At 35.3% G+C, this 26,255-nt stretch overlaps 1 protein-coding gene across 2 annotated transcripts in view; it reads left to right on the top strand.

Moving 5' to 3' along the window:
* PDE1A (phosphodiesterase 1A) overlaps positions 1–26,255 on the top strand; it is a 162,788-nt gene that overhangs the window by 78,524 nt on the left and 58,009 nt on the right. For both annotated transcript variants that reach the window (XM_074873049.1, XM_074873050.1), the window contains exon 2: positions 21,074–21,187. In XM_074873049.1, coding sequence (XP_074729150.1) covers positions 21,074–21,187 — 114 coding nt within the window. The remainder of the gene's footprint in view (positions 1–21,073; positions 21,188–26,255) is intronic.

Here is a 26,255-nt window from a genome sequence, read left to right on the forward strand (position 1 = left end):
GCCTCCTAGGCTTGCATCAGTCGCTCAAATACAGGCATCTAGTGCCATTTGAGACACCTAAGGGTGCCCAAGACACCCTCCCAGGGCTGGCAGATATGACACAGGACCTGCAGGACACCTGTGCTCTTCTGGAGCAGCAGCTGGGGACCAGGTGAGATACTCCAGGGCATTCCAGTGGCGCAAGATGCCTGTCTTAGATAACTGATTTGAGCCTCCTGTTTCAGGGCATAATCTGTATTTAATGTATAAGATGACTGATCAGAAATTAAGTTCCTGGTTTTGTTTTTGTTTTGTTCTGAGGCCAAGTCGTACAAATCTGTAATTACGTCGTCTCCCTCTTGATGCTAATGGAACTGCTTATACACGTAATTGCTTGCTGTTGTGGGTAAAATGTACATGACTGAGCTCTCCAGTCTCCAGTTCTGGCTATGCAGCAGCTGCTCTTGACAGGAACTTTGATAAATGACAGACCATACAAAATTTGTCTTGTTCACAATATTAAAGGAGCAAAGCCACACAACTTTTAGAGCTAATAACTAAAAATGAACAGGTATATTTACACAGAAGGCTTTGCACGTTAGGGCTTGTAAAATCTTCTGTCAATTCTGGCAGCACACAATTTGTGAAAGAAGCAAAAAACTAGATTATATATCATCTCTCTCTGAGACCAGATTTATGTTTTGTGTGCCAGAACAACATTAAGCAAATCCTCTTCTTCCTGCTAAAGAAGCTAGCCAGTTTGTAGCTCTCAAGAATTTTCTTTTTTCAGTGATAAACATTACTTTGAAAACTTTTCCATGCACCTGGGCAGTGACCAAAGACAACAAATAACGGAACAGGAAACCATAATTCAGTTCTTTACTATATAGAAAGCTGTGCAGATGACCTAAGCAGCTACATTATTTATATGCACTGGCTTATTTAAGAGTTTGATATGGTTTTTTGGCTGATGGAAATGGAAAATCTGTCTCTTTGGTGTATTCTGTGTACATTTAATAGGCTTTTAATCCTCTCCATAGTTATGTGCCTATATTGTTTTTCCTTCTATTTCAGAGAACAAGACAGAAAAACAGGCATAAAGCATTCCCAGTGAGATGCCTTTCAAACATACAAATGTTGCAGACTGAACTGGCTGCATGGCTTTAAATAATGAGGATTTAGAGCAAAATCATATAAGAGGGACCTTTCTGTTATTACTTAAACATTTCATTGCTTGAGATGGGTGCTGGTAGCAGCTGTGGCATATTATATTTTTATTATGAGTGCTGCTTTTTTTTTCTTTTCCATATCTGAGGTTGATTACTCATTTTGTTAACACTTTTTCAAGTCTGATTTAAGGTTTTTGTAATAATTGAAATTTTAACATGACATCAGAGCTGAAACTTATGCCAAACCTCAAACCTGAAGACAGAATGGATAGCTCTGTAGATTGGCTCCTTTCCTTTGACCTAGCTTGAGAAAGCCTGCAGTCAGCAAAGCAACTTTTGGCACTGTTTGTTGGGTCATGGGAGGAAGCCAATTCCTCCAGTACATCAGGTATATGTAGTACCTTGGAAATGATATGTAGAAATACATCTCAAAGAGAAGAGATAGAAAGAAAATTACTTGTTTACTCTGGCAGTGGTTTTCCTTCATTTTTTTTGGTTGGACAGGTCCCAGACATTTTCAGCTACACAACCTCTTTAGCTGATACCAATGGCCAGCTATCGCTATTGATATGCAGGTTAAAGCTCAAGGGCTCTTTTGGTATTATGCCAGTTCTGATTCTTCAAGGAATTTAATACAGTGTTTCTTTCTGACATTTATAGATATTTTCAGTTGATGTGTGTCTCTCTAGAGACAAAGAACTGAAGCTGAAATTTTCTATCATTCTGTCAAAAATGACTGAACAAACCAGGAACAAAAGTCTACATTCTGCTTTCAGGAACTTAAAAAATTTCTGTGTAGTAGATACAATATGCCTCAGTTCTCCAGAACCTTTATCTTTTTTTAATCCACCCAATAATCCATTCTAGAAAATTTGTCTTCTAAACATACATTGGTAGTATGGGATCAAAATCTGCTAAATATCATCATTAATATTTATTGCAGTTCCTGGCAAGAGGTATAGAATGCAGAAATTCAAATCTGTTGGGGTGAGCAGATCTTTAGACCAGATAAATGACAAAAGTTTCCTGCAGAAAACATCTCTCTTGTTCTAGAGAAATGACAATTATGTGTCCAGTCTAGCTGGCTCCATAAAGTCAACTGGATCACTAGGTTAAATTTTGAATCTATTGATATAAATGGATAATTATTCCTGTTCTGTTGGAAGTGAAGCTAGCTTAGGTATTATAGTTATAATATTTACGTGCAAATAGTTCTTATTAGGTGGTCTGAGCTTAAAATATAGACTTTGTCACCTTTTGTTGGAGCTGTAAACATGTCCACAGTAGTTTAAAATAATGTTGATAATAATTTATTGATTAACTATAAGAGTAAATTTAATTTTGTTAAAAGGAACGTGAATGGGGACTTCATAGGTTCATTTATTTTCCTTATGAATTTTTACATATATGATTGTTCCTCCTTCTCTGTCAATGCTTTACTGCCTCCTCCTCGCTGCAAAGATGAGTTAATTGCCTTAAGTATGCACATGGAGAAACTACAGAATCGTGAATTAATATGCTTATTTTCATAGCTGGACATTCTGGTTCTTATTCCATCATGGTGTCCTAGTCAGTGGCCATGAGTGAACCGGATTATAAAATCATTGACACTAGGATCTAGGACCAGACTGTTGTTTGTTGGGCTGCTGAGAGTTCCTCTGATAAAAGAGACATTCAGGAATTGGCTGATATATACTTACGTCAGCTAAGCAGAGGTCTAACGTACTTACTGATTTAGAGAAGCAGAACAATCCTTATCAGATGGCCCAGAGGCTGATGCATGTGAGAATCAACTGCTGAAGACATAAAGCTGTTCTGTCATGTACCACTGCGAACATTCAGAAAAAAGCAAAGTGACTGCAAAATGCTTCCACTGTTCTGTGCTCTACTGATAAGAGGGTTTTGAAAAAATACAGGCTTGTTTTTCATAAGAAAATGCCAGTTATTCAAACGCAAGAGCTTTTCTGATACTGTATAATTTTCAGTGAAATTTTGGTTGAGAAAAAGATCCCTACTCATAGTGTACTTGAGAAGCTCTACATTATTCGGAAATAGCTTTTTTGTTTTCTTTCTGGCATATATTGAAAGGTCTATTGTGCTTTCCTTTACTGTGTTAAGTGATACGAATGCCTATAGCATAAAATGTAAACATAAATGTCAAATACTGAGATTATGTCAAATCAGAATGTAGAATAGAACATGTGACTTTAGGATAACCGCTGTAACATATGGTTTTAGTATGATTACTAAGTAAAATCAGACAGTCTCATTTGAGATTTTAGAATGATAACTAAATCTAGCAGCTAAAGAAAACCAGTCCAGTTCTATAGGAGGATGCTGTAAATGATCTGGCAGATCACATAATTATACCGTCTAATCCAACAGTAGAGGAACTGCAGGGACATTTTTTTATTAATAGAGAGAACGCACTACGATGAATCCATCTTACAACAGTGTTTATCTTTTTAATAATTAAGAGCAGCTAGTTAAATGCAATGACAGGACTAATCAATAGAGCTTCTACAGAGGTTGTGAATAGGATTATCATGATATATTTGTCTTAGTTTCTTTTTAAAACTCAGAACCTCTAAAGGGTCTGAAAACCCTCTTAACTGACTTTTATGGGGTTCCTATAATCCTATTTATAAAAGAAAAATTTTCATGTTCATTCACTGATGTAGGTCTGCAAAATACTGTTTAAAGATTTTTCTGTTTAAATAAGATTTATGAGGCAATAAGTTTTGGAAAAGTGCCACAGTTTTACAAATGTGGGATTGGGAAGTGCTGACAAGATTCAGAAAGGCAACTCAAAAACTGCCTTATTCATCACAAGAAAACATTGGAGCAAATCTGCAGAAAAAGTAATTAAGATTTCCAAAGCAGACCTAGGCCTAACATGTATTAAATTTACAGTGTTAAAAGGGACGCTACTGAAAAACACAGTGATGCTTGAGGTAGCATTTATTCTACCTCCATCAAAGAAAGAGAAATTTAGATTGCTTTGTAAGACACCTAAAACTGGTAGTTTAAGACATATTTTTTAAGCCTTCTGCTAGTAGAAATCTGGTGGAGTTAAATGGAGTGTGCATAAAAGGATTGCAAAACCAAATAATTATTTTGTTAAAGATTATGTGTTTTCCTCTTAGAATATTTCATGCCATTTCAAAATCATTCTGCCATGTACCCAATTTATAATTTGGAGCTTGGAAGAGGCTACGCTGCTGAAAAAACCCCAGCATTGCAAGAGAAACCATCTATCCTGATCAAGTTGGTTCTTGATATGTATCAAGAATACTGGTGAGGAAACAAGAGGTTGTTCTCAATGAAGTTTCATGCTCAGTCACAGATTCCAATAATCTGGATATGTAGATGTGGATATAGTAAGACACAGCTTGGTACTTGTGTTGTTTGAGAAATACTTGTATAATGAATGTTCTTCTATGCGTGGGAGAGCTGTTCTGTCTCACAAGTCCCCAGAGTCCCACCTTGCTGACACCAGTTGCTTGGCTCAGCTGTCTGCTTCTTTGGCTTTGTGGGACACCAGCGTAGCTCTGCTTGTGCTGGGGATTTTCCAGGGAGTCCAACTTGAATTCTTTGTCAGCTAGGCCTATAGTGAAAAGAAGATACACTGCAGGATTTACTATTTCAAATCAATAAAATTTATAATTTCATGTATTTTCAGGACTGAAACATTTCTGGAGAGAATTGCAAATGAATTAAGTGCATTTGAAACATGAATTGTGCTTCATTAGTGACAACAGTAAAATATCTTTCATGAACTGTCAATCCATATATCTTTATTATATGCATGAGGTATTCATGTCTTTCTAAACTCATCTGTCTTCATAACTGAAGTTGTTCAATGGCTTTGTAATGAAACTTTGAATATATGCTGAATTTAAAAAAATTCAGTGCAGATGGTCTTCACCTAAAAAACACTGATTTTGTTTCTTCATGCTATTATACCAAAATGCGTTGGAAAACACATGTGCTCATGTAAACTGGTATAACTCCACTGTGTTCTGTGAGATTCATGCCAACTAAAATTCTGACCTGTGATGACTATGACTATTACTGGCATCAGCATTATATTGCAGAGTGATGAAGATCTAAGAAACAGTTGCCTTCAGCCTTAGAGAACATACAATGTTTCATATTTACTGGCTTTGCATTAATTAAATATTGAAAATAAATTCCTGTATTGTCATTAGAACAGGACTCATGAGAATAATCTGTAGGAAGCTGCCCTGCCTAATGACTTGACTGTTATATACTTGCAAATGTGTTCCTTCAAATCATACATCTAAACATAAACTGTAGCTATGTATTAATAAAATTCCTCACTATGTGAGCTGTACAGTTATATGTAATATTTTTTTAAATGAAAGGCAAGGTGAGAAAAATGCCCTCTTAATGCTGGTACTCCTCTTTGGGACGTCTGTTTGAGTGCAGGGAGTTGAATAGGAGGAAAAAAACCCCAAACACCAAAAAACAAAACTGGAAAGGACCAGGCTCAGTTTAGAGTGAAAGTGTCAAGGGACCTAAGTGAAGGAAGGCCTATAAGGGCAAAGTTTGTCTTTCACTTGCCTGGCCCCAAGATTAGAGAGAATGCTAAATAGGTTAAGAATCACAACTAGAACATGAAAGTGGACAGCAGGCATCCGTGAGCCCTGGCAGGAATACATGGAGAGAGCAGGGAAGAGCCTGTGTTCTGTCAGAAGTGGAGTTAAGCTGGAATGAATGGAAAGATGAATGGCAAAGCAGAGGAAAAGATACAATTCTTATTGTGGTAATCTTTGCACTTGTATTTGTGTATCTTTGGGCTAAATTGAACAATCAGTACTGGTGTTTGAAAAAAATTGAATTGTTTTACTCAGTAGCTTTCACAGGCTTCTGAAAGAAAATGGTCTGTAGGTGCACAATGCAGTTAGACTTGTGAGGTTAATGTAATTAATGAAAAAGAAATGCAGCTGAGATTTTCAGCCTTAAAATGTTAGGACAGTCTGGTTGTAACCAGAGGTGATAAGCCACAGGGGTAAAACTCAGAAATTCACCTCACAAAGTAATTATTCCCATGATTAAATTATATATTTTCAGATTTGGGTGCTCACATCAGTCTATGATCAAATATGTATCTGTACGTCAAGCTATTCTGCCTCTGAGTGGAATTAATTAATTTCTCCTACTGAAAAAAAAAAAAATTGAAATCCATGTCAGACAACTACATAGTATAAATGAGGTCATGAAAGTTTAGTAAATTTTGATGTCATTTCTGTAATCATGTTTGTGGTTTGAGGTGTCAAGATCTCTTTTTTCAGTATACCAGAATCTAGCAGAACAGCTGTGGTTGAGTGAGCACCTGCAACTCTGTTAGCACAAAATAATTAGATCTTCTTTTGAATAATCCTCTTCAAGAGTTATTGTCATTTGGTGAGATCAATTTTGAGAAGATTTGTTTCTTCGTACTGTAGGAATATCTTACTCTGTTGTTTTGTGTTTGTTTGTTTAATGGTGCTTCCATTTGAACTTTAGTAAGAGTATTCCAGAAAAGTGTCTGAGATTAACTATTCTGGATTAAAATTTAAACTAAATGCAGCTGACGCGACCTCAAAATAATAATCATAGCAAATGAAAAGTTTAAACAAGTATTTATATACAAGTACATTTTGAAAATAAGAGTAGAAAACAGCTGTTTTATGGCAAAGCATATTTTAAATTACCCCCTGGATTAACTTCACATTATATCTGATTCACTTTAATAAACATGCCTTTCTTTAATACCTGATCTAGGATCTACAGGAGGAAAATTATTACATTGATTTTACTTACATTTATTCTTCATGTAAAATACATTAACATGTATCCAACAGTATAATATTAGCAGTATTTTAAGATACATGCTGATCTTGGAAAGTTAGAATCACATTTGTCAGACAGTAAATTTCAAAATTAATAAAAACTGAAGATTAATAGAAAAATGATACAAAATACTCATAGTCCTTTTTTCTCCAAACATTTATGCCATAGATCATACCTTTTTCTTTTGGGTGCACATACACCTGCTTTTACATAACTGTTAGCTGTTCCCACATATCTCACTTTAATTTCACATTATTGAGCCTTGGGCAAGTTTCTTCATAAAAATACATAAACATTTTTGCTACTTTAGTTACTGTATTGAATGTCAGTGTCTCTACTCTGGCTTGTTCACATTTCATTCATATTCCTTGGCTGATTATGGTAGAGGAGGGCTTTAACCTGACTTTCTTGCATACTCTCAGTTAATCAATCGGGCATTTCAACACGGGTTTCCTAAAAAGGAAGCAAATCCATCTTTTAACAACTGTTGCATTTGCCTTAGATGTTAAAAAGCTAGATTTAGTTCTCTTCATTGCTTGATTTGATCCCCCAGCCTCATGGTGAGTCCACCTTTTATACTTCAATATGTATTTAATTTATTTATATGTAGGAATACCTGTAACAACTTTGGCACTAGAAAGTTTTTAATAAGATGGAGCAAAGTTTCCAGCTATGTGTTTACCTTTCAGCTGAGTGTTTTTGCAATCTTTTTGCTTTTCCATATTTTTTTTTTTTTTTTGAGGTGTATCCTCGCAATGGTAAGAAATGTGGTTGGGTTTTTTCTTTCTCTTTCTTTGTGTGTGTATCACTGCACGAAATGGAAATCTCTGGCCACTGTTAACACTGAAATCTCTCACACATCTTTCAGAATTGCATCCTCAAATCAATTTAAAAAACACTTACAGTCCACAAGTTCCTCTAATGTTCCTTACAATTGAATTCCTAGTCATCAGTAATCATAAAATATGACATTAAGAAAACCCCAAAACCCACAGAAATAATGAGCTGAGATAGATATAAAATGACCTAGAAGACTCACTTCCTAGTATGGTCAAATATAGTGTTACTGCACATTACACAGCGGATAGCCAACCAGGGTCCTGACCCTGGTATTCAAGCCATATAAGCACATAGACAGTCTTTAGCAGTTACTGTCATTTGCTGACCTAGGAAAGGGTGCTGGCCCCCTAAAAAGGTGATATCCATCTGATTTGCTGTCCTTTTCACATTATCTTTCCAGAGTTAAATTGCACTGTAATGTGACTATTCTCAATCTGTAATGGCAATAAAATCTTAGAGAATTTTTATCCCAGTGATCACAATCAAACAGGCTGTAACCACTCTCATTAACCCTGAGCTCTTATTTTTGTGGTTTGCTTGATCAAGGCACACATGCAAAGCCAGAATCACCAGAACTGAACTGTTAATTAGCATTGCACTTAGTTTTCCTTTCACCATTATTCATTCAAGAAAGTCCTGCATTGCATGCTCAAGACATTATGTAGATATCTGAAGGTGAAAGGAATATATTGATAGGAGACTACTGAACAAGGCACTTTCTCATTTGCATTAATTTTATGAAATTTAACTGCTGTATACTATGCTGTAGTATTTCTCTATGGTCTTCAGGTAAGCACACCCTTGTGATCAGTGCCTGGATTAATTCCTAAAACTTTAATAGCTGGTTTGTTTTTCTTGGGCAAACTACTGGCTTACTTCTCTGAGTAATGTTATTTTAGATTTAAGTGGATAATTTTATCTCAAAATAAATTCCAATAAAAAATATACTGCAATAGGAGAATCTGAAAAGAAATGGAAAACAAACCAATGTATTGTTTGAGAATGACAGGCAAATCACAGCATGTAGTTACACTTTCTACCAAACTGTTTTACTGCCTATTTTGATTTTTTTTATACACACAAGCTTTTCCTAAATCCTTAGTAAATGTGTAAATAAACATCATTATATAATATTGAATCAAGAATTTACTAGTTTTCTATTTTGAAATTAAAATGTAGACAGGTTCTTAATTGAAAAGAATGTCAAGGCTTTGCAGAGAGACTGAAGGATAGTGATTCATTCAGTAAAACTATGAAAAATGAAGCACAATTTAGTGATTATGTTAGTCATGACCATAAGAGAGCTGAACTTTTCAGGTTAGATTTCATGTCCCTAGAGGAGTGTATTTAAGGATGTCGTACTGTCATCACCTTGAAGAATTCAGATTTTAATTTCTCAGTCCTAGAAAGGCACAGACATTAAGAACTGAATTTTATGTTATTAAAAGCTGGTTTTGAAATTTTCTTATAAACCACTGCTTGCCTAGGAAGCCCAGTAATTTTCGAGTTGAAAGCTTTTTCTGGTATAGTTTTTTTGTAGATAACAAACAGAACATTTCTAAGCAATTTCACAAGTAATTAAATATAGCTGGATGAATTTAGTTATCTGGTTCATTTTGAAATCAGTGTAGGATTTTTTTTAGAAAGTAGTGGAGCAGTGTATCATTAAGCAACTAAGAAGGTTGGTCATTGTGTTGGACAGAAAGTCTGAGAAATATTTTTAGTGGTTTTTTGCAATAAAAGCACAAGAGGTGCTTTATAAGACACAGTCCATGTATTTTGCCTTAGGAAAAGATGCTGGATCTGATGCTTTAATTAACAGGGCCAGCTGTATAATGGTGTGACTCCTTAGAACTGGGTGATAATTAATTAAAGAACATTCTTTCTAAAACAAAACCAGAAATGCATCTCTTCTGTAGAAAACATGATACATTCTGTAATCTGCTTGGGCTGAGAGACATCTTTTGTGTTATGTTCTCTTTCACCTGGAAATACAGAAATGTTAAGTAAAATGTTGTATGCAGTGAAATTCTTGATGAACAAATGTAACTTCCATGTTATTCTGATCATGAATGTTCTCTGACTGTTGTGATCATTATGAGCACTGGGTTCTGAATTTTCAATCTAGTCTGCTTATAATATGTGTAAAGTGTATATAAACAGGCTACATATATGGTGAGCAACAGAAGATTAAAATAATATCTTGGAGGTGAATTACAGTCTATGCTACATTTTCTCAGTTTAAACAAAACAGGACAAAAGTAACACTTTTGGTAAGAGATTCTGGACTATACCTTCTGAGGGATGCTCCACTTCAAACCTGGAACATCAACAAATTGGAAGCTATGAAAATTCAGTTTCTTACCTAACCTTAATTCAAATTTAGTTTCTGATGTAGGCAAGTCCTAGATCAAACTTACACGTGTAAATAAGAATGGCCATGTTACATTTCATCCTATTTATATCATTCTTAAAGAATATAGGGGAGAAGTTCACCCGCTTGATTCTTTCCTCTTTTAAACATTTATACAGCTCTCAAGTGTCTTTAAGCTTTTCTAATGTTCTACTTCTCATTACCAAGACCTACTTTGAAGTACTTTGATTTGGCAATTCTTCAGCAGAACATTTATTTTTAACAATTCCAAATGCCAGAAGTTAGTTTCACACATAACATAGAGTGCTGGATTCTAGCATCTCAAAATTTTTTCTTTTTTCTTCATTTTAATTGCAGTATTGCAATTTTAAATAAAAGCCCTATTCATATTTTTACATTGTCATATATATTACATGTACTATATCCTTTCTTCAGATGCTAATGATTTTACAGCAAAATTGTACTGTAATTACTACAGCTGTTGTGCTAAAGCATTTATGTCTTGCTCTGTCTTTTGAATGAAAAATTCTTTTAGTGAAAATAGATTTGTTGAAGCTGTTAATTATTCAGTGAAAAAGACAGTTGAATTAAGGCTGTGGTATTTTTTATACATTTTAGGCAGATTAGGACAACTCTTAAATTATTTTAATATTTTATTCAGTAGTCCATAATAGTTCATAATGCAAATATTTGTATTTTTTACATTTCACAATTTTATCCCAACAAATAGAGATCTGTACTTTGTTCCTCAGAACCTATGATACTATTTAAATACAAAATTCAAGATAAATTGGCTCTGTCATTCCATCTGGAAGGTGTGATTATATATTGAAAGTATAACTTTTATATTCTGGTACTTCAAGTGTTTAAGTTTAATTATAAGTAGGAATGTAGGACTTCTAAACCAAATGACAGGTTAGAGCTTGGATTGAAATAGAATTATCTTGGTTGTTATGTTGGTTGTTATGTTGACCTGTCAGGCCAACTGAACCAACTACCCTGATTCATCTGATAGCATAACTACACAGACACATGACCCCTAATCTTGTTCTGTGGAAAGAATTCAGTAGAAATCCCCTTACTGTAAAATATCTTGAAGGTGAATCAGATTGTTTTGGCAGTGTCAGATTGAAAGACATATTGTTACACACACACTTGTGCTGTCAGATACGGGGGGACAATAATTTCTAGAAAAAAGGAGATAGCATGGGGCACAGAAAGATAGCTGGGGAACCACATCTGACCCTGTTCTTAGACTGAATACAAGGGGATGACATTTCAGAAAACTTTTCTTCTGTAATATATTTTCACATAGGTCCTTCTGTAACCTCTGTTGACTTAATATAACATCAGTGATAAGTTGTAGGTATGTTGAGAGAAATGGAATGGAAGATTGCATACTAAGCAACCAAACAGTACTATATTTCATGCTCTGGCCTTGGAAGTCAACAGGTCAGAAATAAATATAAAATAATTTGTAAATAAGCACAGAGGACCTATATTACTTACCAGGACTCAGATTCTACAGCTTGATGTCTCAAAAAATCTGTAAGTATTAATGAAACAAATTTAAAAGTTGCTGGAAGTGTTAACTGTAAAGGTTTGGCCACATTTATGTACGTTGATCTGTGGTATGCAGCAAAGAAATGCTGTCCTGGGTCTAATTTCTATCTTGGGGAAATCAAAATATTAATTATATACAGAATATATAGTATTTAATATAGTTTGATTCCACAGAGAAATCACAGATCAAAGTGTCATTTATTTTAATGACAATGAAGGACATCTCCTGGGTTGTTTGCTCACATGTGACTTTATCAAGTAGGGGGAAGGATACTCGTGGTAAGTGTCATAGATGAAGATTCTTTGATCATTAGGCAATGATGTTATTTTTAGTGCCAAACACTTACCAGTCTTCTGTGCTTAACAACTGCAGAAATTGCACCAAAAAGACTTTCAAAAGCCTTCACAATGACAGCAACATATTTTCTTAGTAGTATCCTAGAAAATATTTTCAGTACAAAGTTACCAGTTCTGGTTAATGCATTCTTAATTGAAAGAACATCAGCTGACTTTGTATATGATAGCTTGTTCTTAATGTTTCTAAATGGACTTTCTACCTCTTTGCATGCTGTTTTCAAAGGATGAATATCAACATTCTTCAATCCAGATTTTCTGGTCCCAAGAATTGAAGGAGATATTTAACATGTTGATTCAGGATGGGTATACCAATGACTTCAGGGTGAATGAGAGGAGAGACAGAATAAAAGAAAAAGTAATGAAAGATCCATTTCCAAATCCTTATCATTCTGTGATAATTGATAAGTTGATAAGATACCACTGCATGGGAAGATACTATCTCATCTATGAGTTTCAAGAGTAGAAAGCAACATGTAGTTTCTATTAGTACTAGGCAGCAGAGGGAACATAAAAGGGAGAACACAAACATTTTCAGACCATTAAATTTATCTAGTTGCTGACAAGAGAGACTCCATTTACAGGGTTGTGTGATCAAATATTTAGTGCACCGCGGTCATATTAAAACAGTTTGGCTCATGTGAAGGGGAGAGGGATTGGGGCATAATACTGTCGTCTGGAGAAATGCCTTCTAGCAGGAACTTAAAACAGCAAGCATCTCCCATGACTTCCATGATCTCCCATGGCCATTCCTGGGGCAGAAGTAGGTCATGATCTTTCTTAGAAGTATGGGAAATGCAGTTATGATGAGTGGGAGCTGTGAGGTAGGGCTAAGAGAGTTCCTCTGAAGCGCAGACAGTGAGATGTGCCAGGCCTGTGCTCCTCTGGTAATTTCCAGTGGCACAGAGGTTTGGATACAAGTTTCTTGCTGGAATGTAGAGCAACACTCAAATGTGAGTGTGAGATGGTCTATTTAGAAATATCCTGCTTCTGCCATGGAATAATTTTTTTCTAAATAATGGAGGGGACTGCTTTGCAGGATTTAGAGGCTTAACTTCTGCCTTTTAGCAGCTTCTTCGATCACTGTGCTCAAAGCTGCTGTCTGCAGAAAAAAAATAAGCTTTTAAAATGGCTATCTGGAATAAGGACTATGTGCCTTTTCTGTGTGTTTATTGCATTATCTCCAGCAAGAAAGATACGCTGAAAGTCTTCCATCATCTTCAGGCATGATTTTTGGCAGGTGATGAGTTTACATTTGATTTCCCAGCTTGTTGTTGATAGTGAATTTAGCTAGATTGTGATGAAGGCTTTGAGACACATAGACCGTTCAAGTATTTGTCAACTTCAAGATGAAATAACTTTAGCTAGCACTCTATATAGCACTCTATAACAGGGGAACCTTATAGATCAAATGTCAATCTTCAGACAAAAATAAATATTCAGCAAAAGCCATTAGAAGGATAATTTGCAATTTACAAATCAGTCTTATAGGTAGTACATTATTTGTCTTTGATTTTATGGATTGATTTTGAAATGGGAATATCAGATAATGGAAATGATATTGAGGCAATAAAAACAGTTACAGAGTTTAGGGTAAGAAAGACTAGTTTGCTACTTGTTGGGTCTAACAGAAGAGAGATAAAACACCTGAATGTATGTACATAGTAAGTAATTTGAAGTTTGAGAATTTTTTCATTAATCTTCAACTTGGAAAGCAATTGAACAGAGGAAAAAAATTACACTGGTGATGGTTCATTAGCAGAAGTGAGACAAAAGTTTGAAAGACACTTAAAGCTTGGCTGAAATAGGTTTCATTCTGTATCTTGGGTGTGCACAAAGGAATATGAGAGAAGTTCACATGTATGGGAATTTGTGCTGATGACATGCATTGGCTATAATGGTGAAAGTTACTTTTGGGGAAGGATGAGTAACGGAGGGAGGTGAGAGAAACAGCAGGGAAGAGCAGCAGCAACAGGATTTCAGATGAGCCTTCTCCTCTGAGATGTCTCTCCAGAGCAGCAGGTAGCAATGATGATGATGATGGTGAAAGGTTACAGAGCTGAAAATAGCAGACCTTTAGTGTTACTGAGGTCAAGACACTAAGGCTTCTCAGGCACTTGCAATTTGTTTGATCAGGTTTGTTGAGAATTATACAAAAATTCAAAAATACTTTAGAGAGCTTGGAACAGTTTATGGTTTCAGATGGAAACCATGTTAAGACACCATGGCTTTCTGTGATTTCAGTTAGGTGCTAAAGAAAACTTAGCAATTTTGACTAAATTTTGATTAAGCCTTTAAACATACTTGAAGCTGTTATTGGATGAGACCCAAAGGATAATATTTATACAGCTAAATAATAAATTTATAGGATAAGTAAGGTAAAATGAGTTGAAGCCTAATAGACAACACCTGTCTGAAGGAAAACAACATCACCTTGCTTAAATATGATCAATATTTAAAGAGACAAGGCAATTCTATCACCATGAAAATGCAGAGTTTTATCATTAAGAAAGTGTAAATTTCAGTGTGTGTTATATAGCTGCACAACTTCTATTTTAATTCTTCAATATGGGATTGAAGTTTTGGTATATCAAAATGTTGGCTGCATTACCAGTGTATTCAATATTTATTTTCTAATGACTGAATCATAATTACAGATCACTGTGTACCACTCATATGCTTAAAATAATCATGAAATGAATGTGATTCGTGAAACCCTTAGCAACCACAAAGCTTCCTGTGCATATGCTCAGACACAGCAGTGACTTAGAAGTAATTTCATGAAACACATTTGCAGCACTGAAAATGTGCTATATCTTTATTGCATTTCTCAGTACCAGAATTTATGGAGAGACAGTACCTCTAATTAGAAGAAATATTAGGTAACTGCATTTGAAACTGCATTTTTTATGATTTTAGGGAAGCAAAATGCACATCAAGCTCTGAGTCAAGAGCTGTCGGTTCTAGTCCTTGCTCTCCACTGATATGCTGGCCTTGCCTTGACTGGCAGGATGTCCCTGTATCAGCATGTTATTCCCTACCGTAATGTAAAAAACCTTGAACTAAAGGGTAGCCATGTTAGTTGGCAACTTTGTAACTGCAGGTAGAAGCAGGGGAACAGGAGTGGCTACCCAAAGGGATCACTCCTGAATATTTATTAACATATTCTGGGTATTTTTCTAGAATCTCTCATCCATTTGTATGATCAGGTCTAGTCTTTTAGAACCATGTATTACAAATATTACAACTGTATCTGGGATTTTCCTTTTTCCTAGTCAGTATTTTTCTTCCATCTTGCAGAAAACACAAAAAAGGAATTATATCCTTTGTCATAATAAAAGATTTCTAGTAATCCATATACTGTAATTTTTTACTTGAAAAAGTGAGAGCATGGTTGATTTTTTTATTAAAATTTGTTTTTTCTTTCAGATCCAGATTATTTTAAAGTATGTATTGGATGGAATGACGTATTCAGATAAAGGTTTATTTTATACATGCATGTTCCTAGTAGAGAAGTGTAGAATTAAAATTATACCAATTCACGTAAAAATAATTGGTATTTGGGCAATTTATGTAGGGAATTTTGGAATCCAAGTGAAATAGTTATGTGTTTTATTTGTTGTGACTTTTCCAAGATGAAATTTTGCTATTCCCATTTTGGATTTCTCCTAATTCAAATATTTTCCTGAATCTCAAATGTGTAGGTATGTAAAACAACTTGGATTCTGGGATTATAATAGATGAGCTGAACTTCCCATTGTTAATTATTTGGAATTGCTGGATATTAGTCCTTTTCTAGAGTGTTCATATTTGACTCAGGATGCAACTTTGAAAGCTGATGAACTACTGGGTGAGCAATGCTTTCTACAGGTTGAGAAAATTATTCAACTGATTATTACAAGAATCATTACACCTAGAAAAACTGGTTTCCAGTTTTAATTCTAAATAGTTTTAGAGGAAAATTTCCCACTTCCCCAAAGTTTTTAAAAACTAGTAGTGTTTAAACTGTGACTAACCAGAATATGGTTATTCTCCTGTCAGAATATGGTTATTCTCCTCTTTGCTTTTAATTTCACATTACATATCATCCCATTCTTAGTTTGTAATGTTCATTTAGAGGGTCAAATCACTTGTATAATAAAGATTACAATTATCCATTTAATGTTCCTATTCAATATTAAATAGTCCAAATAAAACATATAACAGTTGTTCACAGAAAATAATCTTTTTTTCTGTCCTTAAACTTTTTAACACATTGTCAGTATTTGCTTATAATCTTTTCAAGGAATTAATACATTTGGCATGCAGCTAGGCTTTTCTCAACTACTTCATGGGAACATAATGATTTACAATTTGTAATTGGATTTGACTTAACACAGATAATTTTTAAACTGGCATTGTGATTACTGAATATTAACTATTTCTCTGTAATTAGCATTAGCATGTGTTTATTATTTTCAAAGAATTATCCATTTATTCATTGCCCATCTTCTACAGTGACTTCCATTAATTTCAAAATATAATAGGAAGCAGGGTTAGTTTACAGTTTACTTTTTACAGTTTATTTCACTTCCCCTTTAATAGGATCTGTGGCAAAAGCCAGCTTTTTTTGTACAAAGTTTCCAAAACAGTTTAAGTGAAGTCCAGATGTGTAAGTTAGAAAGCTGTTTCTTTGCAGCACTCGGTGGTGAGGAGACTCCGATGACAGATAAAGGCAGTCTTTGGGAAAGCAGACACAGGGTCTTTTTCTCAGGTTCAGAAGCTAACTTCAGGCTGAATTTTCCTCTTCTGGTTCTTGAAGACTGTTAAGCTGAACCTTTCACTTATTCTCAGCAATTACTGGTAATTTATTTAAAATGTGATTTATTTAACATCTTAAAATCTGAAACTGAATTTGTCCAACTCCTCTGATTCTCTACCTTACAATCTCCTTTCTTAAGTAATCCCACCTCTGACACCTCTCTTTGTTATTTTTTTAATCTGTGGTTAGGACAATTATTCAGTATTTCCAAACATATTTCTCTTGTTGAACTTTGCTTGGTTCTATAGAAGAACACATTTTCTGATGATGACATTGCAAAAAGTCTTTTTTAATCACTGAATCCTTATCTTCTTTTACAACCTGTAAAAGTTACAGTAGATTTCTTGAGACTTTAACTCAAACATGGGAGAATTTTAATGAGGAAGGAGGGAACAACTGTGTTGTGATTTTGATACTGTTAATCGAGACCATGTTACTTCAGCTCCTAGTAAAATCCTCGTTTTCTCCTGGTTAGCCTGTGTTGCTGGGTGGGCCTCAAAGCTTATTGCCCACAGTTGGACATAGGCTCAGCTGCACGGGGAGGTGAGGAACGGGAAAATACTGGTCCTGGTAACCTCACAGACAGCACTGTTAAAGATAGCTAGGAGCAGAGCACATTTGGATGGTCTATAAAAACTTTTAATACCACAGCGCTGTTAATGGTGTTTACCCAATATGACAGAATATGGGTCTCCACCCACTCCCTTTATTAATTGCAGATGTCTCTTTTTCCCTTACAAACCAGGGCTGCTGGTTTTAAAATGCAGTTTTCAGTTCTCCTGAGACAAATGATCTGTTTATTTTTCTCTAAAAATCTCTTTCTGTCATGTTGTGTCATATTAACTCTGCATACCACTTACTTTGCACCTTAAAACAGTTCAGATTGTCCATTTTTCTACTTCACAAAATAGCCCCTCCAGTTTTTTCTTGTTGCTGTCTATTATTTCATAGTAGCACAGTTCACAGGCAGGGTAATACAATTAGCTCCAATTTTAAGTAGCATTTCAGGTTTTCTAATGGTATTTCTCATGTTTGTTTTCAATTTATCACACTTAATTAGAAGAAAACAAACAAATAAATAAAAGTCCTGCTCAATACAGCTGGAATAATAATTCTTTTTTGTTACGTTTCCTTGTCCTTTTTACGATTTTCTTTGTCTTATGGAATGCTGGGCTATGAGTATTTTAGCACTTGTTGGTTTGTCTTACAAATTGACATATTTATTCTTTACTAAAATGTTAGTTTCATTACTGAAATGTCAGCTCTTAAACTCTGTGGCTATTTCACTTTAATGCATAATATTTTGAGTATATTCAGATCATTCATATATCATTATAACCCACTTAATTTTGCAGCGCTGGAAGTCCATTGTTCTAACTTCTGGGGTAGACGTCATGATTATCACCTGACAAGTGTCTGATCAGCAGCACTATGGAAGGATTTTATTGCTGTGTTCAGCTTCCTAGTGGGAAGTAGTTCCGTAGGTAGAGCCAGATTTTTCTTGGATGGGCACAGCAAAGGTTGGGGGCCACTGGGCACAAGTTGCTGCAAAGGACATTCCAGTCAGATATTGGGGAAAAATTAATCCACCGTGAGGCTGGTTAAACATCGAAACTGGTTTCCCAGAGAGTTTATGAAATCTCCATGCATTCAGAACTTGAGTGGAAATGCCTCCCAGAAGTTGGATTTAACTTTGAAGTTATACCTAACTTTGAAGATGGCCCTGCTTTGAGCAAGAGCTTGGGTAAGGTGGAGGTCCCTTCCAACCAAAATTATCCTGTGGTTCTATGATAGATCTGCACTGGGTCAGCTACAGACACTCTTGAGGACATCTCCACAAAGCATGGATGCATGAGATGACAAGGTCACTGGTCATCACTGAATTATAAGTTTTTTGTCCTTTTGTGATTCTGTAACCTCTTCAGAATCACTTTAACTCTGCCTGAGCAGCTTTTCCAAGTGGCCTGGTTTGTTATTGTGTTCAGCATTCCTCCTAGAATATAAACTAAAACTACAGGGCAAACTGACTGCCACCTATGCAGCGAGATATTGCAAGGTCACTGTGGCTTAAAGGTTCCCTCAGGGATTCCTTTCCTCCTACAAGCGTAAAAATGATTCCACATATCTGTCATCTCGTCTGTGCCCTGAGAAAACATAGAACCACTGAAAATTGTAGGATTTGAAGTCATTTTGAGATAATATTGTTCTACCATAGCCTGGTCCCTTGCTGTGAAGTGTTGCATTTTTAACTTCATTTATGCTTCTACTTTGGAAAGTGTGATTTGGGAACATGCTCTGTCAAACACGGAGGGAGCAGTGCAAGTGGTAGAACCACCCTATGGCTATTTGCAAGCAGTGATGATGCTGCTGCTGGACTCACCCAGGCATTTGGGCGTTGGTGCTCAGGAGAGGTTGTATGTGTGTTGGTGTGCATTACTGAGGAGCACACATCCCAGGAGAGTTACAGAGGGTGTGCTGGGTACTGCAACATGAGTGTCTATGAATTAACTTCTTTAGTCTATGAGTACCTCTAAAGTGGTAGGAGTTATGTACTGGAACTGCCTCCCCATGCATAAGGTTATTTCTGTGTAGAAGATGTGCTCTCGCAGTATTTCATCCACCCACCTCACTTCTCTGGGAAAATTTTTTAACACTAAATTTTCCATTCTATTGATATGCAATGCACTATGTAAAATACCAATATGGTTGCCAAGAGCCTTATTTGTGTTATGTTCTGTTGAATTTGAATTGAATTAAGACTTTGGAAAACTGAGGAGGCTGATCTTAAAACTCCCTTTGCTAAAATTATCCTTGCAGGCTTGGACATAATTATACTTAGGTCAAAGAAATATAAAGAAAAACCATGAAAGTGGTTTTATGACAGAAGAGTACTTTCTGAGTTTATGAGGAATTTGTTTTGAATATCACTGCATTTTTCAATTAATACATTTTAATTAGGTCCAAATAAAAATAATATAGTGTGTATAACACATTATTATATAATGTATATTTTTGTATATGCTCTTTCATATCATAAATACGATTTTTTTCTGAAAGTAGATTCAGCTTAGTGCTGACTCAATTTTAATCCACTTTTAAACTAAATTCTTGTGTCACAATTTTTTCACATTTCATACACATAAAAATGATTATTTCATGAAAGCTATGTTAAAATAATGACGTATCTTTAATTACAGAAGTCTTTATCTTGCATGATACAAAACTGTAGATTATTTCAACTTGGAGATATAGCATAGAAAGAAGGAAAATACCCATACTTCTTTAAGCGTCCATTTAATCCCAGCCCTACACAGTTACTGATAAGGTTTTCATTTCACTCCACTGCTGTGACTACTCTGTATGGTTAAGTTGAGCACTGTCAGAAGTGTTCTCCTCATCAGAGAGTTTAGGAAAAATCTGGTATTCAGGGAGTTTATCTGTATAAGTATATTGCTACAGAGGCATGAGCTGAAGCATTACAAAAATCCCCTTTGGGCGTATCCATGTTTGTAATGTAAAAGAAAGTTCTCAAAACTAAAAGTAAAATCACACTTGGGAAAATATTTGGATTTTTCTAATGCTATAGGCATCACCTTTCATCTGATATAATGGTGAATTTTCTGTAAACTCAGAAACAATGGATCTCCACATTAGCTCACACTAATAAGAAATACAAATTCCGCAGCAAAAACATACTGGAGGCCTAAATAAAAAGTAAAGATGTTTAAATGAAGCAAAATCAGTATATAGTGTATATTAAAAAATTATAATCAACGTTCTAAGTACAGAAAAATTATAGTAAGACAACTTGCAAAGATTTATTATTTAAGCAAAATTAGAGACTCAGGCATAATAGTAATTTCAGAAATTAATATGAAATCACTCTGGTGGTAGCAACTTACTGGAGAGTATAGTCCTTTTCTTAATAGATCTTACAACTTTAGCAAGCTGTAAAAACATACAACTGGTCATTGTTATGTGTGTTCTAAACCCGTATTTTTCTAAAAGAGATGCAGTGATGATCTCTTGCCTCTACATTGGCTATTGTGTTGGTTCCAATATTTCAAATAGAAAATGCAGTCACTAAAATTTGATATACGCAATACACTGACATTTTTATTTTCTTTTTCACAGATTAAGATGCTTGGTAAAGCAGCTGGAGAAGGGTGATATTAATGTGGTGGATTTAAAAAAGAATATTGAATATGCAGCATCTGTGCTGGAGGCAGTTTATATTGATGAAACCAGGTAAGTCTGAGGGGAAAAAAAAAGGAAAGGATGTTGGGAATCACATTTTAGAAATTTAGTCTTTGCATGCAATTGTAACTGACATGAAGGTCTCTGCACATCAGAAGAATTGTATGTGGCTCTTAGATCTTTTAGTGACAAGGTTAAAGCAAGTATGATTCCAAAGGTCAGATGTAACCATTGTCTGGAGAGTTTGCCTAGTTCTCATCTCTACAGTGTAAAGTCATAAGAATTTTCTGAAGGATGAATTTTCTTTCCCTCACAGGCCACATACAGATAATCATGCTGAGGACTGTATCAATGAAAAAAATGGGCTGTTTTGGAATGAAATGCTCTCGGAGATGAGTCAGAATATTATAATCTGGCCTGTAAATACATAAATTCATGAAAAGCTGTGATTTATTTTATAATGTTTGATGCTTTGTTTATGATTATTGTTACTGGCAGTATTGTTGGCAATCATCTTTAATGTGGATTGGCTCCAATTAAATTAGAAGTTGTAAGTATTTGGCTTCTTGAAAGAATTTTAAGATATGTACTATATTGAAGTTAACTAGCTAACTCACAGTTTTTATTTCAGTGTGCTGGCCTTTTTAAGATCTTTTCTAAACAGCATGGTCTTGTAGAGATGTCTGCCAAAACTTCTACAATACTGCTGGAACATCGAGTGTATGTCTTGGTTCCATACTACATTTAAGAATTCTGCCATCATACTGATTATTTCATGGGTCTAACTCTCTCTCTCTCTCTGTGTCCCCCCACCCTTGCAAATCTGCATATTTGATACAGTGCTTAAAGTACTGCTCTAACTTTTTCCTGTTTCTTTTCCTTTGATGCATGTGATTCACACACCAATCCTTGCCAGCTGGGAATTTGGAGCATCTACTATTGGACACTAGAAAGCCTACCCATTTGAAAACAGAAGAATGAAAACAATAGCAAATGAAGCTGGTATCAGTGGTCTGTTTTTCAGATCACTTATACTGGTGACCTGCTCTCAGAGTGTATGCATGTCCAGTTCTGTAAAAAGCTGACAAAACTGTGGTAACAGGGAAGAATTTCCTGAGCAGCCTCCCATCTGTAATATAGTTCTTAGGGACACTTTCAACAGTATTGCTAGCAATCCCAAGACAACTTGAAAAGCATTAGGGACCTCAGTGGCTTCAAGAGGGCTCACATGTGTTATGAAGATGTTTACAGATTCAGTTAAATTAAGTTTAACTGAGCAGACTTGGGAAAACCATTTTATGTGACTTCCAGGGGACCTGGGCTTTGTTAGAAAACTGAATGAATTTAAATTAAATATTTTAAAATATTAGTAGTTAATATGCCACTCTCTCCCCTCTATTACGTGATACGGTGTCACCACCAGTGGTTGGAGCTTAAGCATTTATTTTGCATTAATAACCATGGGAGCTGTGTTAAGGCTGCATAGGGGAAAAGGGCATAAACCACTCATTATTCCTTCCATACACCTCTCAAACACTGTGATTAAATGGATATAGTATTCATAGCTCTTTCTGAATAGTAGCACCAGGACAATGAAAATAGTGTGAGATTTACTCTGTTTCTAAACTGAGGTGGCTTCTGTGGAAATTAATAGTATCATTACAATGAGGAATCCAGTCTTTCTGCCTCTGTGTGGGAGCATCAAGTAACAGACATTTCATACACAGAAAACTGGTACACCTGAAAATCCATAGGCTTTGGCAGCAACAGGTGCATTATTTTTGCTGTAAGAAAATCTTTAAATAAGCTAATTGCCCTCATAGGACTTGATAGCAAGATTATTGAACTGCCCAAATAAAAATACACATATATAATTTTATAGTGGTTTGTAAGATTTTCATAGTTCTCAGGCTATTTTCTTAATCCTAGGGGCATTATGACCTCATAATGGTGACTTTATTTTCAAAAATTCTACTTCAGTATATGGATTAAGCTTTTGCTCTTCCCTAGCTTGATGCACAACAATGTTTAATCTTATTTATTGCATCCAATATTTGCAGAACAGTCTGATTTTTCACTGTACTAAGTCAGAAAGGAAATACCTGAGACAGGTTTCTTGTTTTGCTTTCATTTATTGAATACTTCTGTTCTCCTATGCAACCTCAGAGTTTGTAAATCTACCAAATGTTGGTAGCATTCCTTATATAAATATGCATTAAGCATATGGTATATCTTTCTGTAGCTATATTTCTGAAGTATATGTATGTAGACATATAAAACAAATTTTCGTGCCCATGATACACTATAAGTAACAGTTGAAATTGAAATTACTTTAATGAAACCTACTTTTCAACTTTTATTCTCTTACTTTAGTGGTTTGCGTTTTATATGTCATATTCTTCATTTTGGTTTTAATTTCTCTTCCTTGGACTAATGCACTCTCCATGAAATTCAGACTCAGAGTAATGCATTTTTTTAACCTAGTGGTGTTTGTATTAAATTTATGCTAAAAATATAAACTGAGCCTCCGTTTCTTAGTTGGACAATATTATGTATAGTGCTGTTTTAAATTTTGACACTTCCCCATTAAAAACAACTTGTAAATTAAGATATTTGTTGTGTGGCAGGGAGAGACTGTAGTCACCACTGGTACTTTCATAGTAAACTCTTTGGCATGGCAAACTGAAAAGATAATCACATTTTAAATAGCATGACCAATATTCTGTAGTGTAAATCTGCACTAAAACATTTAAAGATAAACACACAAAGAAGGTCTCTTCAGCTTCTGGGAAGCTAATCCTTACGGAACAAAAGCAGTGTATCATTGAGTCAAATGGCAATGGAGGCTGGAATTAGCTTGTGTGGTTACATTTGTCCTCGTTCCCACCAAAGAATACAGGTTCTTTGTCGTGCACAGAGCTACCGCTGTTGGGAGTCTGGAACTGAGTTAACTGAACTCATTAGTAGATTAGAAATAATAGTTTAGATCATAAGCAGAATGCCTTATTCCTGCTGAGCCTGAACTTGCAGTTTTATACATCGCAAAGTTCAAATTATTTCAGTAAGTTTCTTATGTATGAATTGCTGTATGGATAAAAGTAATTTCTATAGTATAGAGCAATAACAATTAATACACCAAGTAATGCAGTGAGAAAATAATCCGAGTACAGATTACTTTTATTAACTAAATCCCAGAAGGAAGTTGCATGCTTTACAGGATATAATAGTTCCTGACATTTGGCTTATAAGATAGAAAATTTAATGATGCCTGGTTCTACAAGGTACAAAGTATTGCAGGCTTAGGACCAAAGTCAGTACAGAGTTTTGGCAACTCACATGAAAATACCCATGCTTTCTATTTTAAACCCATGCTAGAGCCTTGGATTTTGTCCTGATGAATTTACTGACCCATTGCTTACATATCGAAGCAGAGGAAGACATCAGCTTCAACCAGCCACCTAAAACTGAATCCTGTTTGCAGTGTTCTCTTCCTTCCCACCTTTCTGGGAGACAGACATCAATACCATCTGAGAGAAATCCCTCTTAAATATCTCTACATTTAGATTAGGAATAGCAACTAACAGAGGGTTGGTTAGGAGCATTGTCCTAACTAATTTGTCTGTTATGACATCCTATTAAACAGCATAGTAAAATGGTCCCACCAGTGGTCCCACACCTATTGCAGGAGGACCTTCTGCAATTCTTCACAAGCACAGAGATGAAAAAAGCAAAAAGAAAAATCAAAACTGAGGTAAATAAAGAGATCCAAGTATGAGGTATCTCACAGAGCATGTTCAATAGTAGCTAAGGACTGAGAAAGAGCCTGGCCTGTTCCACAGCTCTGGGGAACATTTGTGCTACTTAAAACTTAAATCTCAGTCATTAATCTAGCAAAACCACTTCTTTCTTTATAACCCTGAGCTTTTTTCAGTGATCAGTTCCAATTTCTTACAGTAGGAGATACCCCTTTTTTTCTTGTATATTGTTACTTCATTTGAGTTGATTGGAAAGCCTGTATCATTCTAGAAAATTGTGTGTGCACAGAGACATGTAAGCTGATGGCACCTTGAGCCTTTTTTTTATAGTGCAACAATCAGCTGGAAATGGCTGTAGAATTCAAACCCTTTAGCAGAGTATGAAGTATTTTTCTCAGGCCCTCGTACTTTCCTTTCGTCTACTTCTCTGTTGTGCTACACTATAGCCTTTTATCTGAGCATAAGATAGCATTTTTTTAAACTGTCTACAGATACTCATTTCCATACATGCTCTTTCTCAAACTATATGCAGATGGGTTGGGGAAAAGACAGAGAAATAACACAAAAGGTTTTATTTATGGACTTCTGAGAGTAGACTCATTAGAAACAGGGATAGGCAGTAGGGGTAACCTTCCAAAATTACAAAAAATTGGTTTGGAGCAATGACTGTCAAAAGGTTCTGAGCTGATGGAAAGTTGGAAAGCATTGAGAAATCAGACATACGTAAGTGCTGCTTACCTATGAGCTTAATTTTCTGTGGCTCCATGTCAATTAATAAGTTTGTTTAACAAGCCCTTTTTAGGACTGGTGCATCTCTCAGTGCTGAATAATTATAAGCTGCTCTAAACACTTCCTTGAAAGAGATCTAGGTCTCTGGTAGCTGAAGCAGAGGTTCACTCTCAGCTGAAAATTATCAGTCAAACTCTCACAGTTCCAGCCCCTCAGCAGATCTCCTCTGTGGAAGAAGTTCAAACTTACTCAATAGATGTTATAAATAATTCTGACAAATCTTGTAGAATTTTCTCCATTAGTACCTGCCACTTGGCTCAAGGTAGTAGAAGAAGAATATTTCAAGTCAAACAGGAAATAAATACAGCCTGATAATTCAGTCATAACAGCTGTTCTGTTCCTTATAAACACACCTCTTTATTCCTGCTAACTGAGAAGAAAATAAATCAAATAAAATCTAGATGGAAATTACAAGATTAAAAAAATAAATATGTATTCCAATGCCAAATAAAACAAAAAAACCCCCCAACTTCTTGCAGAGAACATTTTTCAGTTGTTCTGGATAAAATCAGAATATTTTCTTCCAATCATGGTCTTCTACATTTTTTAAATGCCTTAACATTTTAGAAAATATG

Source organism: Strix uralensis, chromosome 6, assembly GCF_047716275.1.
Source record: "Strix uralensis isolate ZFMK-TIS-50842 chromosome 6, bStrUra1, whole genome shotgun sequence".
Taxonomy (NCBI): Eukaryota; Metazoa; Chordata; class Aves; order Strigiformes; family Strigidae; genus Strix; species Strix uralensis.